Source organism: Trichosurus vulpecula, chromosome 4 (genome assembly GCF_011100635.1).
Source record: "Trichosurus vulpecula isolate mTriVul1 chromosome 4, mTriVul1.pri, whole genome shotgun sequence".
Classification (NCBI taxonomy): domain Eukaryota; kingdom Metazoa; phylum Chordata; class Mammalia; order Diprotodontia; family Phalangeridae; genus Trichosurus; species Trichosurus vulpecula.
Window position 1 is genome coordinate 269,829,040 of NC_050576.1, and position 19,099 is coordinate 269,848,138.

The 19,099-nt window shown below is 38.5% G+C and overlaps 1 protein-coding gene across 1 annotated transcript in view; it reads left to right on the forward strand.

Annotated features, from left to right (window-relative positions):
• The first annotated feature begins 1,352 nt into the window (after positions 1-1,352).
• Positions 1,353-19,099, forward strand: part of DNER (delta/notch like EGF repeat containing) — a 217,677-nt gene continuing 199,930 nt past the window's right edge. Inside the window, exons 1-4 of the mRNA XM_036755702.1 lie at positions 1,353-1,394; positions 4,355-4,651; positions 8,615-8,709; positions 11,743-11,909. Of these exons, the coding sequence (XP_036611597.1) occupies positions 1,353-1,394; positions 4,355-4,651; positions 8,615-8,709; positions 11,743-11,909 (601 nt within the window). The remainder of the gene's footprint in view (positions 1,395-4,354; positions 4,652-8,614; positions 8,710-11,742; positions 11,910-19,099) is intronic.

Consider the following 19,099-nt stretch of genomic DNA (forward strand, 5'->3'; position numbering starts at 1 on the left):
TTTGATTCTGAAGCAAGATTGCCTTAATTAATTTTCACCAGGTTTTGATCTTTCTGTATTCTGAAGGATGCACTAATAAGTTGAGTATTGTAAAAGGGTCAATTGGTGAAGAAACACCTACTTAAGCACCTACTATGTGCCAGGCATTCTGCTGAGTATGGGAAATACAAAGAGAGGCAAAATATAAACCCTTCTCTCAAGGAGCTTGCATTCTAGTGAGGGAATACAACAACCAAAAGGAAGCTGAGAGTTGGGGACAGGGAAAGTACATGTCTGGAGGACATGATGGAGAAATCCAGAGGAGTGCAGCAGGATGGAAAATGAAGAGATGATTGGCCTGGGTGCCCTCTTTTAATGGAGATTTTGGGAAGAGTTCTCTACCCTTCAGTCAGATCCAAGAAGCAAAAGGTATTAATTAAGTGTGAGTTCTGGACCTTCATCTTCCAGGATGAAGAGATTGGGTAGCAAGTGATTTTCTAGGATTAAGAGTGGGCAGAAAGAAGGGTAAGGAAGAGAAGTTACCTCAAAGAAATGGAACAAATGGATTGACTTCAATTAAAAAATTCTATTAGTTACAAAGAAATTCCTTAAGTGGATCTCAAGTCCACAATACAGTTACAGTAATATCAAAGCGTATTTATTTTATACACTAAGCTAGTATTGTAGTGCTTTCTTGGACCTAGGGTCAAGGATAATCTGCTGTTGTCAGTATGTTTTGAATTGGGGTGGGATGGAGAGAAGGGAGATTTGACTTAGGTTTAAAAGAAAAAGAGTAGAATAAAAAGTGAAAAAGACCAAGTTAGCTGCACTAAGTGAAAGACTTAGATCAAATATGTAAATCTAATACAACTGAGTGTCGATTTAGTATACATACTCCATAAAAATGAGCCCAAGTTAAATGCAGGGGGGAAAATATTAACCCGTCAGTGTGCCCTGTTTTGGCTGGTTGCTATAGCCAGTGTTATAAAAGTTATTGTCCTTAAGTAATACTGGCTAAGAAGTTACTACCTGAAGGTTGCATATTCTTCAAGTGAAGGTTTAGTGATTATGAGCTCCCCCTTTATTTTTCATTTTATAAATCAGTCATTTATTTGCTTGTGGTTCATACCTTCAGGTTCTTACAGCAATGACGTTTTCTTTCCCTTTGGTCTCCACCATGGAGAAAGTTTGCAGTGATTTTAGGGAAAATTATGCATATGAGAAATGGTTATGACATCAGAGGTTCATCATCAAAAAATTATTATTTCGGAGATTGCACTTCTCCCTTAAATCTGATGTAATAGAATCAAAATGTCACAAAATATACTAAAGAGAAAAAATGACCTTGTTATAGAGGCAGTGCTAACGGGTAGATGGTCATCGTTAACGGAAAAGCTAACACAAAGCACAGGCAAGTATGAAGATATTTTCAATTGGGTATCAATCGTTCCCTAATTCCTTCTTATTTTGACTATGTTTTATAGTTTGGGGTGCAATCAGATAATTTGCTATTTAGCTTTTAACAAAAGCATACATCTGAGGACTCAATCTTTACATTCTCCCCTCACTTTCTTCTTGATAATTTGTTACTTCTTTTAGTCTCCCACTTCAATGATACTTCATTGGTTTTGTTTGCAATTTTGTGCGTTTATCAGATTTAGGAAATCCCGCAGTCTTAGAAATTGCTTCTTGTTTTGTTAGTATCGTGCAATCAAACGTTTGTCTGCATGGCCATTGTTAGAGCTATCTCTATGGTATTTAAAATAAGGATACCCTCCTTGGGCTGTCTTTTGAGGGTTCCAGTGCTGTTGCTTCCTGCTAATTGGGAGGCAGCTGGTGGGGGAGGCAGGTGGTGACACCAATGGGTGGTAATAGACATCTGAGGCTTATTCAGGTGCATGCAATTTGACCTGCAAAAACACCACTTCTATCACTGGGGTAGAGAAGGCTCCCCACACATCTCTCAGAGTATCGCCCTTTTGTGACTTCTGTTCCCCTTCATGGTTGCCCTTGATAGCCACTTACGCCTGATTTCCTTTGCATAAACAATTTAGTGAGAGAGAGAGAAGAGACAGGCTATATATACAATGTGACTTGCCAAAGGTTCACACTTCTCTGGAGATGGTCTTGGGCCCTCATCTCCTTTGAGGAAGCTCATCTTGGGTTCCAATTATTGGCCTGCTGAGCTTTCTGGGAGCTCCCTCAGTCCTTTAGCTATCCTTACCCACAGAAATGAAATCCCTAGAAAGAGCTTTTTACATATGGATTGTAATTTATTTCCTGGCTTTCACATATAAAAATTGGGCTACTAGCTTGCCTTCTGGAGGAAGTATGCCTTACAATTGTTGCTGTTGTTTTAAACAGCAGGAATACTGCTTTTTGTGGTAGTAAATAACTGGAAACAAAAGTAGATGCCTATCTACTATTGCCCATATGCTACTATCTATGCTGGAGAATGGCTGAGCAAATTGTAATGGAATATTTCTGTATTATAAGAAACAACGAATACAGAGGTGCATGAGAATCTTATATGAACCAATGCAGAATGAAATAAGTGGAGCTGAGACAATTATCTACACAATGACTATAATAATGGAAATGGCAAAACCAACATAAAATAGGAAAAGTGAATGTTCCAAAATTCCAAAGAACAAGTATGGCCCTAAAGAAGAAATGTAATACAATATGATATGATATGATATGATATAACATAATATAATATAACATAACATAACATAACTCTTCCCCCAACTCCTTTGCAGAGGTGAGAGCTCTGTGGATATGGAATGCTTTATATATTGTCAGATTTTTTAAAAAAGTACTCATTGGTTTTTATCATTTTTAAAAATGTTGTTTGTGATATGGGATGATATTCTTGGAGTGGGGAGAGGGAGAGCAACAGGATAAAATCTCGGTGGTACAAAAAGATATGTTTATTTAAATAATAGTATGAGTACTTATTTAATGGAACCATTCAAGCATTTTTAATAACAGCACATATTTGCCAAAGGTTGACTAGGGCTAGGAATAGTCTTTGGCCATGGGAGATGCCTTCACTTATTTATCAAATATTTACCAAGTATTATGGGCAGAATTGTCAAAGGCACTAGACTGGGTCAGGAAGTGCGATATAATTTCTGGCGCTTCAATGAGCTTCAGGACTCATATAGAGGTAAATATAGGTACCTGCTAGAATATGATAAATGCTGGAAGACTACCAAAGGTTATTGCCATCAGGGCCTAAATAACCATGAAGACTTGTCAAATGAACAAATGAATGAATACATAGACGTGAGAGACTGCTGAAAGGTTTGGGTCACTGAAGTTGTGGCATCTGTATTGACTCCTATCTCCAGATCAGTTCTAGAAAAGAATATAAGAGTGATAGGTGGATTAGAGAGGCACTAGTTTGTCTTGTGCCCCAGGAATGACCAGTCAAATAAACACTGAATCAACCAATGATCATTTATTAAGTACCTACTGTATATGTGCCAGGCATTGAGCCAACAGTAGACCATCAAAGAATGCTTTGTATGGGAGAGATGGGGCTAGACCCTTGAGATAGATAAAGAAGAAGGTGATCTTTTCATATCAATTTCTTAAAACACCTTAAAATCATATAAAATGGTGACTCAGAGATGCTTTGGTCAAGAATAATTAATTCACATATGAACCAGGATGCTTAGACCAAATAAAAGTCCTGAATTCTCTTTCCTATAAGGTACCAGTCACTTTTTATGACTACCACTGAAAGTAAGTTCCATCCATCATGTCCATCAAGTAATGGATTCATGCCATCAAAATATTACCCATTTCACAAAGATTCTGGAGTCACTAGGAGAGCAGTACAGGGGAAGGAGGAAGAGGAGGAAGAGGAGGAGGAGGAGAAGGAGAGAAACCATGAGGCTGAATCCACACCCCTATTAGATACCAACAAAGGAAGGGTGCTGAAACAGGTGCCAAGTGAGATCTCTTTATTTTCAAATTTTTAGTGTCATTTGACATGACACTCTTTTAAAAATAACCCACCTGGTATCTCCTTTTAGAGACTCAACTCTAGTTGACTCAGGCTTAGACTCATTCCCCAAAATAACTTGTCCTTGGAGTCGCTATTGTTTAACATTTGTAGCTTGGGGGCTGACTGTCCATTAAACTTTTCACTGTTAGAAACTCAGTCTTATCTTTCCTCAGCTTACCAACTGGGTGTAGCCTTGGAAGGTTCTTTGTATGCAATTTAAAATGTATTTTCCACAGCAGCTGCTTTGTGGAACACAGAGATCATCCCCCTCCGCTCCTAGCCCTACCCAGTCCTGCTCCAATAGATCATGACTTTTCTTAGCAGGGTGTAATTGACCCATTTATTGTTTCCTTTCAGTTTGTAACAGACCCTTGTGCCAGCAACCCTTGTCTCCATGGCAACTGTAGCACCAGCGAGGACGGGTACCTTTGCATTTGTGATGAGGGCTACAAAGGTATCAGCTGTGAGCAAGCATCTCCCAAGCTCCCTGTCTCCAGTTGGACAGAGTCCCCAGCTCCCAGGCAACTCCAGCCTGTCTCCTCAACGACAGAGCCCGACGAAATCTTGCCCCCTTCACAAGCAACCGTGACCCTTCCCACGTGGCAGCCAAAAGAGGGTCAGAAAGTTGTGAATATGAAATGGGATGAAATTGAGGTGAGTATGAAGTTTTTCATGTGGATTTTTTTCTACACCACAAGAGGCCAGGTATTCAAATGTATGGTCATTGATTTTTTTAACAGTAAAAACAGCCCTTCCAAGAAGATTGGAGAGGAATTACAAGTTCAGCTTCACTCCAGTCAGCTTTACATGTATCTTGCTGCTTCATAGGAAATGACTTGTATCTATATTGTATGTGTGTGTGCATGTGTATGTATATACATACAGAACATAGATGCAAGTCATTTCCTTTACCCCAAGAAGACACTTGTAAAGCTGAGTGGAATCCAGTTGAACTTATATGTGTGCGCACATATGGATATGTACACACATGCACACAATGTATCTCTACACACACAAATACACATGTGTACAATGTACATATGCATATATATGTATATATCTATATATATGTATATGCGTATGCATACACAACATGGATGCAAGTCATTTCCTGTAAACCACCGAGATATATGAAAAACTGAGTTGTATCAAGTTAAACTTGTTATGTGTTTGTGGGTGCATGCATATGTGCATAACACAACAATGTGTACACGCATATAGACACGTGTCTATATGCATGGGCATACATATATGTACACATAATCACACATTGTATGTATAATATATGCACATATGTGTATATATATGTGTGTGTATATGTATATATGGTCTGGATCCGTAATTTCTGCTACTTTCCGGTGTCACTTCCCACAGATGCAGATCAGTACCTTGTTGGACTGCTATGAGGTTAAAGAGGCTTGCTCAGGGTCACCCATAAGTGTCAAAGTGTCAAAGACAGAACTTGAACCCAGATCTCCCTGATTCCAAGGCCACATCCCCCTATCTACTATGCCACCCTACCTCTCTTATTGTATATATTATCCAGTTAATAGTTACTTTGGAAGTAGAAAAAAGCAATGAAAAGGAAAAAAAAAAGCCCAGATACTATACAGTTTTGTTGGAGTGATTTGCTGATTAGACACTATTATAACAAAACCATCTCAGGGTTCCATCCCTCAAGTGGGAATGTGTTTGCATTTTGGGTTAAATGGTAGATTTAGAAGGGCATGGCTCAGTTTGTGGAATTTTCTAGAAGAAATGATAGTGGAATCTAACACTGCTCTTTGGAATCCCTCCAAAGGCTGTTCTATTTGGAGATTTTCTGCTGATGTTTAGGCTTTGTTTATGGTACATCTATTTGCCTAGAGGCAGCATGAAGTAGTGGTTAGAGGGCCAGCCTTAGATTCAGGAAGCTGTCAGTTCAAGACCAACAGTGTGGAGCAGTGAAAAAGAGGACCTGCGTTCAAATACTGGCTTTGTCACTTACTGCTCGGGTGATGTTGGGGCCAGTTACTTCACCTCTCTGGGCCTTAGTTTTTTCACCTGTAAAGTAAGAGTATTGGATTAATAGGCCTTTAGCGTCTTTCCAGTCATCTAAATCTATGATCCTATGCTAGTTTTGTGACCCTGGGCAAGTCACTTAATTTCATAGTCCCCTAGGTGACTCATTAAGTTGCTGAAGAATTTGAGGATCTACATTAGAAGAAAGAATGTCCATACTGGGAGCTCCCCGATAGGAAACCAGACTCTTCTCCATACCCCAAACAAGCAAAAAGACCAAACCAAACAAGAACCCTTCAAAGCCCAAACAAATGCTGACCCCTATTTGTAGCCCAAGCCATTTCAATGTGATTGAAACTGAATGGTTGGGGCAGCTAGGTGGCACAGTGAATAGAGCACTGGCCATGGAGTCAGGAGGACCTGAGTTCAAATCCAGCCTCAGATACTTGATGCACTTACTAGCTATGTGACCTTGGGCAAGTCACTTAACTCCAATTGCCCTCTCCTTCCCCCATCAAAAAAATGAAATAGAATGGAAACTGAATGGTTTCCAATCGGAAAACATTTTATTACTGTCACTCTATCATAGGAGATGCCTATTTGTAGAGTCCTCTTTGAGGCTGGCTTCACAGATTTTCATTTGTTGTTTTAGTAACAGCGACTTCTATTTGTTGACACTTGTTGAATCCTTGGCTATGAGTTATTATGCTTTGCCTTCCTACTGGCAGAAAGAGTTATTAATAGATCCCCAGATCTCAGTGAAGGGGCAGATTATGCAGCAGATTCTTTAACTTACATGTGTAATGGATATAGGAATTGGGGAACAAATACTGTCTACGATTATGTAAGCATTGATTTTCAGCTGAATTGAAAGGATAAAGGGTTTCATTGTATATTCTACATATAGTGTTGAAGACAGTCATGAGTACGTATTGTTAAATATTTTGCAGTGTCAGTGAGAGAAGTCATAGATCTTTACTATATCTGAGAAATGTATCTGACAATTTCCCCATTGGTTTTTTGGGGTCCATTTTATTACCAAAGCGATAATTTAATCTTCTGTTGTCTTTCTCTAGGCAGAAATAAAGTATAGAAAACACAGATGTTTATCAGACGACCCATTTCTTTTTTGGCCCAATTGTTTATGAAGGCTGCAGTCAGCCTGAGCTCTAGTGCTTCTCCTGCCTACCCCCCAAATATGGTGAATTTATGCCCTTTTCAGTTAAAAAATTGTTCTCAAGTTGTATTAGGCCTTCTTGAATACATGCCAGGTGTCATTCTCAGTTTATCAGGAAGCCTCTTTAAAAGGAAGTCCATCACCCTATGGCCACTTAAATCTGCGAACTGGTTGGCAAGAGATGCTACTCTTCTTGTGGTAAATGTAAAAGTCGATTTGCCCCACCTTTCTGTCCCATTGATATTTTGTAGTCAAGGGGACTAGAGATAAGTTAAAGGATTTGGATAGTAACAAATACATTTAGACTTAATTCTGCCTCTTTAAAAACATAAAGATGTTTTAGACATTATATACCAAATGTGACTAATTTTGATCCTGGTTAAAATGCAAGCGTCCTCCAGGTGAGATTGAAATCCCTTTAGGATCACAATATTCAGGGTCTACCAAAGGGATCTTCTCCCTAATAGTGCTTGTAGTCTCTTGGGATAGGTGACAAGTATTAATGACTCTCATTTTATAAGAAGAGACTAATTAATTGTTAATTGTAATTAATTATTAATCATTAATTGATGGGCACTTTCAGTGATCATCTTTTCTCCTTTTGTGTGTGACATGAGGTGGTGATATGTTGGGCTACCTTGAGATGAAACAAATAATTTGCCCAGTGTAATACAGTCATGACCATGATGTTAATAAAATGTCTCCTTTTGAGGGAATGCTTTTTCATTCTGAGATAGAAGGGCATTTCCTTTTTACTAAGTATAGATACTAGTGTTTTTCTTCTAGGAACTTGTCATTAGAAAATAAAACAAAAAGGAGAAAATACATTTACATCTACATCTACATGCACATGTACATACATATACATGCACGCATGTAATGTGGTACTATAAAACAAAACTGAATGACACTGAACTCATTAAACAACCCTGGCCGCCTACACAAGGATACATGGCCCAGCTCTGAAGTAGAGAACTTTCATTGAGACACAAGCCCTTGTCCCTCATTCTCCCTGCCCTGCCCCCCTGCCAATCAGTTGTGAGTTCTTGGTGGACTTTCTTCATCATAATTACGAAGAATTTTTCTCCTAATTAGCATGATGTGCTTTAAAGACCAAGCTTGATCTTTTAATCACTCAACCCCATCCTAAAGGGGCTCAAGAAGGATTTGTTGAATGAATGAAAAATTAAACAATAAAAGATTAAAATCTTCATTGCTTCCCTCATACTCAATCTTTTCCATTACCTTAATTCACAGAAGGACCATGAAGCAATCTCTGGGTGTTAAAAGGATTGATGGTTTCTTAGCTCTTAGGGGTTTATTCTTTCTTCCTTAAACAGAACTGAGAGAATGCTATTGGTGGTATTTCCTTCTGATAAGATTTATTTTCCTTATCGACATATCAAGAATGAAAAATAACCAGCTATTATTGCTTTCAGATAATCCCGGATATTGCCTGTGGGAATGCCAGTTCCAATAATTCTTCTGGAGGCCGGCTGGTATCCTTTGAAGTCCCACAAAATACTTCAGTAAAGTAAGAATGTGGTTTTGTTTGCTTGGTTTAAGATACCTGACTTTTCAATGATAAGTATCATAGATATGTTGTGTTTGCCAAATTTTTAGAGGGGTCATTGTGTCTGCTGGGCAATTACTGGAAATTTTTAATAAAAAAAATGACCCACAGAATTCTTAAGGGTATCTGGTGGAATTTCAGGTGGGTTTGTGAGAGAACACTAAATAATAGTTAATGTGTTAAAATATAAATGCTATGTTCAGATGTATTTACCCATGTAAACAATTTATTACTGAAAAATCTCATCAGTTACATATGTGGGCACAGCCAATGCCACCCAGGGAACAGAGGAGGAAGTGTCACGTAATTGATCATCTATACCGATGAAGTTGTTTGGCAGCTTCACAGTAGGGCTAGGAATGCAGAAGAGAGCAGTCAAGATCCAGAGGCATGCATGAGAACTTTTCCCAATCGTGTTTGTCTTCAAAAAAGATGTTAAGCCTTTCACCATTTCAGTGGGTTATTGGGTCACTTGATATTCATAGAATATCCAAATTTTAAATTGAAATATTAATCTTTCCCTGACCCAAAATAGATGAATGAAAATAGCAAGGAAGCCCTTATTATTGAAGAGGACCCTACCATCCTTACAGTTAACTGAGTTACATTGGAGTCAGCCTTGCCTCTTCCCTCTCGCTCATCCTCCACATTTATTCAGTTGCTAAGCTTATTAACAAGGTGGTTCTTGAATTGAGTTTGAAATGAAGTAAGATATTTTGTGGGGTGGAGGTAAGGAGGGAATGTACCTAGGCATGGAGATAGCCAATGCAAAAGAAAAGATGGGAGGTGCACTATCTTGGGAAGAACAGGAAGCGTTCCTTGTCTAGAATTGCTGGGGAAAACTGGGAAATAGTTTGACAGAAACTAGGTTTAGAACAACAACTTACACCATGTATCACAGGATACACTATCTGAATACAAAAGGTCGTACCATTAAAAAAAGATGAGAAAACAAGCAGATTAGTAACCTTTCATAGCTATGGCTAAGGGTAGAACTTTGGTCAAGAACAAACAAGGTATAGAAGTATTCCCCAAAGGCAGAAATTTTAGTTATATGAAATTGAAAAAATTGAAAAATATGAAATTTAGTTATACGAAATTGAAAAAATATCCAAACAAAACCATTACAACTAGAATAAGAGAAGCTGTTTGGGAATCTGCTTTCTCCACTCAAATATCCACCACAAAGTTTGGTTCATAGTTTTTGTTCATACTATTGAAATAGTCTGCTTCCAGTCTTTCCCATGTCCATTCCATCTTCCATATTGCAGCTGAACCCAGGAGAGCTAAGAGACTTTTCTAGGGTCATGTAGCGAATAAATGTCAGAGAGAAAAGACACATGCTTGAGTGTCACCCTAAGGCAGAGTTCTCTGGTCCAAGAATACTGCTAGAATTTGTATGCCATACTATATATAATGTTGTTGGCCAGATGGCTTTGACCACACCACTGGATACGTTCCCTTTTGAGGCTCTTTATGAAGGAAGTGGTAGCTTCTTGATTCTAAAGAGAATTGATCCAAATCCTTCCTACCTTAATCCATCTTACACATTATGGCACTTGGATACCTTTCATGCCCCAAATCAGGAGTCTTCAGCTTTTTTTTTTTTAACCAGGAGTTCTTTTTCATTTTTAAAAAGCCCTGAGATTTCTGTGGGTGGGTGGGTAGGATGTAAATACTGGGAATTCTGCCAGATGAAGCTCAAGGTTGGAGTTAGAGTAGGAACTCTCTGGCTGACTGTGTTCCTTCCCTGACTGGAATCCCTGCCAACTCAACATATGTGAAAGCAACCACTGGCTAGGAAATCTGTTGCTAGATACTGACCTACCGGTTGGAAACTCCTGTGATAAATGTTTTATCCCATGACATCCAACTTGGAGCCTTTTCATCTGCTAGCCTCAATGATATAAGGAATAACTAATTACTCTTATTTGAATATTATTACCTGTCATATCCTCTTTTTGAATAGCTCATAGCCTTCCATTCTAATTGTCCCAGTTCTTTTTTGTTTTTCCTAAAAAAGCTTCTATATTCTGACTCTGGAAATATTTTTATGGTTCTTCCATGAACCAACTTGAAGCTCTGCCAGACCCTCTTAAATGATAGTGATTTGAACTGAACACAGTGACTAGCTGACCACAGCTTCATTATAACGGAGGTATTATTTCAAGGGTCTTATGTGTTCTGTTATTTAAAAACATTTACCCTGCACTTAATGTTTTATAATTTTTGTACCACGTACTTCCTTTAAATTACTTTAACCATGATGTAGTGAAAAGAGCCCTCTGACCTCAGGCCAATCACATCATTTTGGTGTGCCTCAGTTTTTTTGTCTGTAAAAGAAAGATGATAATAACTGTACTGTCTACATTATAGGGGTATTTTTTAGGCTCAAATGTGATAAGAGCCATAAAGTGCTTTGTAAATCCAAGGGGGGCATATAAAGGGCAGCTTACTGTTACTATTTAAATTCTGGAGGTTCTGTATATGATAAATAACTGTGGGAGTTACCTCTGCATGAAAAAACATAGTGTTTAGTTTATATTTCTTATTAAAATGGCTATTGAAAACTTTCAAAAATTAAGATAGTTTAGACCGAAAGCTCCTGTACCTTATATAAGCAACCACTTTCTACATTTTGAATGAGAATAAGAGATAGAATTTCAGTTTTAATTTGTAGAAAGCCATGTAAAATAAGTGAATAAAATAGGTAACTAGAAGGCTATTTGCTTTTAATAATAGTATTTGTATAGCCCTTTAAGTTTTTCAAAGAGCTTTACAATAGCATTTCATTTTGTCCTGGCAACAGCCCTAGGAGGGAGGGGTTATTATTATCTCTATTTTATAGATGAGGAAACTGAAGCAAACTGTTGGGACTCTCTTCATCTTATTATTATCATCATCCTTTTTTGATGGTTTGATTGACTGATTCTTGAGATGGGTTTTCCCAGAAGGTGATTTGTAGCTCAATTTTTCTTTTGCTTCCATTTTCAGGATTTGGAAAGATGCCACAGCATCTCTTATTTTGCTTTGGAAGGTCACAGCAACTGGGTTTAAGCAATGCTCCCTTATTGATGGCAGAAGTGTTACTCTCCTCCAAGCACTGGGTGGTCTCGTGCTCTCTGAGGAAATGCTTGCCTTAGGAAACAATTACTTTATTGGTGAGTCTATGGAAAATTCCTTTCCTCCTCCCTCCCCCAATACCAAGGAGCCCCTCCTCATAATTTTTCTTAGTGTTGATTTAGTTGTTAGAGAGTGTGGACGGGTGTAACATCCACAATTGCCACCATTTCTCATTTTGGAACAGAGGTCATTTACCAGATTAACATGTGTTCCTATGGTGACATTGCCAGTGTATATTCTTGATGTTTATTTGAGAGACACTAAGTTTTAGGTATATGTGTATATTTATGTGTGTCAGACTTTGATAAGTATCAAGCAAATATAAATATGAATTTATTTCTTCTAATGGGACTCTGCCTACTTAGCCATCCTTGGCGATATGTAATCACAAATGACACCAAATTATCTTCTGGCTGTTCATTATGGATTTGAGGTGGAGTTGGGAGAGCTCACTGCTCTCCCACTGGGCTCTAGCCAGAATAATAGATGGCCTTCAATAAGCCACATTCACTTGACTGAGGGTGCTTCATGTTTATTATTAGGGAAGGACCTCCTTGATTCCAACTTGACTTGTCATTTGGAAAAGTGTGTGTGTGTGTGTGTGTGTGTGCCCCTTTACTGACTTTAAGGTATTCATTCCCAGCTCTGCCAGAAAATCAGATATTGTGTCCACATCTCAAGAGAGCAGAGCTGAGTTAGCTAGGTCCTGGCACATGACCTGATCTGGCCATAAATAGTGAATGGTGTTTAAGGACATACTGGTTCTTGGATCAGGAGACTGGGATTCAAACCTAGCTCTGGTACTTGTTACTTATCTGACTTTCTGGGTTAGTTATCTAACCTCCCTGAGCTTTAGTTTCCTCACCTGTCAAATGAAGAGGTTGGGCTAATCAGGAGTATGAAACCTGTGGCCTTAAGGCCACATGTGGCCCTCTAGAACCTCAACTGTGGCCCTTTGACTGAACCCAAACGTCACAGAATAAATCCTTTTGGATTCAGTCAAAGGGCCACACTTGAGGACCTAGAGGGCCACATGTGTCCTTGAGGCCACAGATTCCCCATCCCTGAACTGGATGGCTTCTCATACCCTCCTCTTCAGTTCTGGATCCATGGACTATGATCCCTTCCCTCCCACTTTCTTCCTGGTAGGCAGCATCTTAGAAGGTTCTTTCCTTTCTCCTGCAAGTAAGCAGAAGAGCAAATTTTAATTCTTCATCCTCTTGTCTCTTCTGCCTTCCTGTTGGGCTCTGGACTAGTTCCCCACCTAGTTTTCTTTTTCTCAGAAGGCTTAATAAGAAAGTTTGAAATAGCTATTGTGTTGAGTAGGATAGAGAAAGTTAGGGAGTAATAAAAAGTTGCCTTGCTCTGGTGAGGGACCACCTATAATTTTGTAACTTAATGATAGATACTACTTGTTATCTATTGCCAGAGTAGGTGAAGTCTTATCCCTGTGGGAGAGCAACTAGGGAGTGATAATCTTGATTTTAGCGAGAAAGTAAGTGGAGTCAGGAAGGCATCTCAGTGAGAAGTGCCAGGGGAAGGAACAATAGGAAGAAAGAGGAAAATCATAAAGCAGGTGGGATAGATAGGTAGATATGGAACCACCCCATGAGCCAACAGATAATAACTGCTGGATATGGCCTTTGTCTGGTAAGCCAATCAGCCTGCAGAAGGGGGTGTTCTGCAAAGGGGTATGAGGGAGAAACTATTTTGGCTTTCCCAAGGATTGTCTTAGGCTAATCTCACTAAAAAAAGCAAAAAGACACCCCTACATTTCTTCCACCTCCCACCATAAGTCACAACAAATAAATTCTTCACTGAATGGAAATAATTTGGCTATTAAGTCACATACCTGGGACCCTAAAATGTGGCTTTGTTGTAGAGGAACAGAAGGGATGCTTATATGTTCAGAGGCCTCACTTTTCAACTGCTAAAGGAAATTGTAAATCAAATTGTAAAAACAATTTCCTTTGAGGCATACTCTGACTCTTTATTGAAGGAATTGTAGTTGTGTGTATTTTAAAGCAGAATTTGGCTTGTTTTGAGATTGAAGCATATAGCAATGCATTATTTCTGTATAAATAATAAAGTCAGCTAATCACTATTGACACTTCTATGGTGATTTAAAGTTTGCAAAGCCTTTTATATTCATGATTTTATTTGAGCCCCAGGACAACACTCTGAGATAGGTACTACAGGCATCCTCATTTTACAGATGAGTAAACCAAGGTACAGAGAAAAATGATTTTCCCGTGTATAAAATGATTTTCCCATGGCAATAATCTAATACCAGATTTGAATCCATCTTCCAGCCAATAGTAATAGTAATAAATAATGACGATGATGATAAGTGACATTTTTCTTGTGAAAAGTTTAGGGCACATTTCTCTCAAAATAATCCAATGAATTAGCTTAGCCCTATTTATAGATGTGAAAAGTAAGGTCTTTGCTATCTTAGCAATGTTTGTAATGGATACACAAAAGAGATACTGCTTTGAATTTTTTCTCTAATTGTATTGTGGATGTAGTTATACTCTAGGGCATGTCCAGAATTTGAAAGGTAAAGATCTCCCTATGTCAGTCTACTTCTCACATCAAATTAAGAGTAAGTGATGGGGCCTTCTGGGAAGTCCTGCTCAAATGAAGCTCAAGATTCATGAAGATAAATCTTTTTGTATAGTGGAAACCAGTCCCATAAAAGTTTGGCTTTAATTAAAGTTCACATTTCCATAATTTTTTTTGGAAAAACCATTTTTCCCCTTTAATTTACCAATATCTAAAATACGGAGGAAAAAAATCTCCAAAACGATCCTCTAGTCTGTGGTGCACTGAAAATCATTTGTAGCGAAACTCTTTATTTCTTAACTTCTGTTCTTTGGAAGCCTGCGATTCAAATTCCTTTGAATTTGCAATGCAGAACTTTCCAGGTGTTTCAAGTAGTTTTGTCTTGGAGATCACAATCCTCTTTTAAAAAAATTAAATAAAGGCAGAAGGCAGTGTTGTTACAAGTTACCTCCTGTGAAGGCATGGCGGACTTCCCAACAAAGACAAATTGGTTACACCCACATACTGGGAGCTAATCCATGGTTTCTAAAATCATCTTTCTTATTTTAAAAGAAACAAAATTAATTCTTTGTAATCAACATGGACTCCTTGAATTTTATATAGTAATATGTATTTAAGATACTTTATTACACTAAAAGAAAAAGGCACTTCCTTTGGAATCCATTTTATATTTCTGGGATTTCCAAATTTTACTGATTTAACTGTGCACTGGAATGTTGTTTGGAAGTAGGACTTTGCCTGATCGATGAAGTGGACGTGAGACTGAGGAGGTGGTGGCTTGAATGCAAAATAGAATAAAAGTCTAGACTTCTGTGACTGTGCCTTTAACCATTAGACTGTGTCCCTTGTTGGTAATCAGTTTGGCTTTTTCATATTGTCAAGAAAATGTATTTGTTAAGTGCTTACCCATGTGAAAGGCTGCCTTTAATTATAAATCGTGAAATGAAAGTAAGGGAAGATAAGGAAAGGGGAATAAGCATTTATCTAGCACTTATTATGTACATGCTAAGCACTTTACAAATATTATCTCATTTGAGCCTCATAGCAACCCTGCAAGGTAGGTGCTGTTTCATAACCATTTTACAGATGAAGAAACTGGGGCAGGCAGAGGTTAAATGACTTGCCCAGGGTCACACAGCTAGAAATGTCTGAGGCAGGATTTGAACTCAGTTCTTCTTGCCTCCATAGCTTTTTTTTGTGTGTGTGTGAGGCAATCAGGGGTTAAGTGACTTGCCCAGGGTCACACAACTAGTAAGTGTCAAGTGTTTGAGGCTGGTATTTGAACTCAGGTCCTCCTGACTCCAGGGCAGGTGCTCTATCTGTTGTACCACCTAGCTGCCTCTTCCAGAACTCTTTCTACTGGACCACTAGCTGCCTCTCAATGAATTGTGTGGGGTGTAGGTATACACTTACAGGGAAGATCTGATAGTAATAGTATTAACTGAAATTCATGTTGCATTTTTGAGTTGTTAAATGCTTTGCACATATTTGCCCATTTAAGTCTTATAAACCTGTAAGATAGATGCCATGATTACCCTTTTTATAGCTGAAGAAACTGGGGCTTGGGAAAGTTGTGACAGGCCTTTCCTAAGGTCACACCTCTGGTAAGTATCTGAAGCAAGATTTGAACTCATGTCTTGCTGGCTCAAAGATATTCACACTATACACAGTGTCCCAGAAGTCTTAGTGCAATAGTATAAACCTGTTTAAACCATGTATACTGTGGAGACCCAAGGCAAGAGGAATATTTGTAAGGTTTTTATTATTAGCTCTGTCATTCCTATTGTCAGGGCTTCCCAGGGACACAGAATAATTTGGCTACTCAGTGATGTAAATATTTAGAACAGTTTTATTCACTATTTAGGGCTCATCCCATGAAGAATGATCGTCAGTGGGCATCTGTATTAGGAAGGCAATAATCACAATATAGAGGATAATTGTCAGTATGCTTATGTAGTTCTGTTTCGCAAAGTATAAGAGACTCTCATATAGAAGGTAGAAGTAAACCATTTATTCAGACACCAGACAACCAGATCCCAAAACCAATAAGCCCAGTCCATCATAGCAGCAAAGAAATTAATACACATTATCACAGCAGAGAATGATTTCATTCCATAACCTCCCTGCCCCTTGCTAGGGCCTTGCCATCAACACATACTCACAGCACAGCTAGGACGCATCTGCTCTCTCCCTCAGCTCTAACTGCTCTCAGAATTTCCTGCTCCATCCTTCCAGTTCCTCTCATTCAGCAAGCTCCTCCCACCACATGTGGCTTAGGCTTTCTATGACATAAGCAGGTCACATGGGCCTATTAATGGGTGGGAAACATCTTCAAATTTAAATTACCATTGCAGCATTCCACTCATCTAAAATTCAAATTTGTTCATCCTTTCAGAGACTTACACAACGGTGAATACCTCCTCCAAGCAGATACCCCAGCATCATCCTTCTTATTCTTCCTCCTTCTCCTTCTCCTCTTCCTCCTTCCCTCTCTCCTCCTCCTTTATTTCACTTAGCCCTGATCTGATCCATTTCATCAGAGGGTCATGTTTCTTTAAAAAAGATGCAGTTGGTAGTGAACCGGTGAACACTCGTCATTCATAGGACTCTTAATATTAAGCTTTCCTGCAAACAGAAAGGTGAAGACAAACTATGCCCTGCTGGCTTCTCTCTTGTCTCTGACCTGCTTCATATTAAAGATCCCTGGGCAGGGGGTCTCTCCATCCCTCAAAATTCTGAACCCTAATCCCATTTGAATACTCAAAATCCTCTATGTACATAAGAGGTCCTTTTCTTTTCCTAACAGTGATGAGGGAAAACCATTGGGAGTTTGACATTTAGCTTTTAGAATGAGCAAGAGGAGATTATCTCCTTGTAGGCAGAATTCTGCCAGCTTCCCAGAGGGGTAAGTACATATCCTAAGGAATCCTATTAGGGAGTCACAGATTCAGAGCTAGGAGGGTACATAGAAGTCATCTTATTCCATAATTGGGAAGTGGAGGCCCAGAGCTGTTACCTGATTTGTCCAAGGCTACACAGGTAATAAACTGAAGAGCTGGGATTTGACCCCAAGGCCCACTGGCTCTAAAACTGTTCTCTTTCTCTAGTCCAAGTTCTCTAAAGTTTAGTGCTTCAGTAGCTGAAGGGGGCCCCAGGAGGCTCACCCCTAAATCACAATATCCGGCTCTGTATAAGTAATGATACCCACCCCTACTCAAGGTTCTAGCAAAATGACTTGATATTCAGAAAATATTATTGAAATTTCCTTGAAGCCTTGTAAAAGCCTGCCATTTACATTTCTCCCCACTTTACCTAAGTCTTTAAAATTGCAGGAGGTATCCATTAGCTGAAAAGGAAGATCAGTTACTGAGCATTCAGCTGCCAAATGACACTCTTCTCCCCTCCTCCACCGATAGTCTATAAAAATAGCTTCCGCTTTACAGTGGCTAGCAATGCTTATATTGCCAGGAATAATAAATTTTTTAGAATTTTAGGACTTGGAATTAGAAGAGACTTGAGAGATCTCACAATCCCTCTTTGACAAATGAGGAAACTGAGCAGTATGAAGGCAAAGTTTCTTGCTTAAAGTCCCTTGGACCAGAATTTGAAATTCATGGCATCTGACCCCAAATTCTTTGCTCTTTTTGTTAAGAGAAGAACCTTTTTGAAATTTCTGTTTTGAGGTTCTAAATTTCCACCTGCTCTTAATAACATAGTCTTACTTTTAGAGAGAATCTTTAGCAGAATTTGTTGCAAAAAGCATAGACATATGCCATAAAATAATTACAGGAAATATATATCTCAAACCTATTTGTATATAATATTGAAATATTTGCTCTTTTTAATTCTTTAATTTTATTCTGCCAATAACATGATAACAATAGCAATGATAAAGACATTTTATTTTACACAATTAACTTTTAATGACATTTCTTCTTGCAAATCACGGTTCTAAGGATAATTGGTACTTTCTGTAGAAAGAAAAAGATAGTCATAGATTTAGAGCTGGCAGGGACCATGAGAAATCATCTTGATCAATCCCCTCTTTTCATAGATGTGGAAATGGATGCTCACCCCACCTCACATAAGGAGTAAGAAACTGGGCTGGGATTAGAATCCAGGTTGTCGGACTCTGAATTCGGCATGGTGATGTGAACTCTTTTTTTCCATAGTATATATGTATACACACACCTACATATATATAATGTGTGTGTATATATTCATACGTAGAATATATCCGTGTATATATGCACGTACACATACACATATGCACACATACATGTATATGCACATAACACATATGCAACAGATATATACATGTATACATAAATACACACATACATATGTGTATATGTATATATGAAAGCACAATATGTGTATGTATATATAAATATAAATATATATACGCACATACATACATATATACACATATGTGTGAGTATGAAAGCAAAGTATGTGTATTCTTACCCAGTAGTGTCAAACTCAAATAAGGGGAGGCTGCTAAGCTATACATAAGGACTCTCTACTGGCCACAGATGGATTTAGAAAACTGCATATTGACATTCTCTGCATTTTATTGTACTTTTATTTATTTTGTTAAATATTTCCCATTTACATTTTGATTTGGTTCCACTGGGGAATGTTACATGCACGTTGTGGCCTG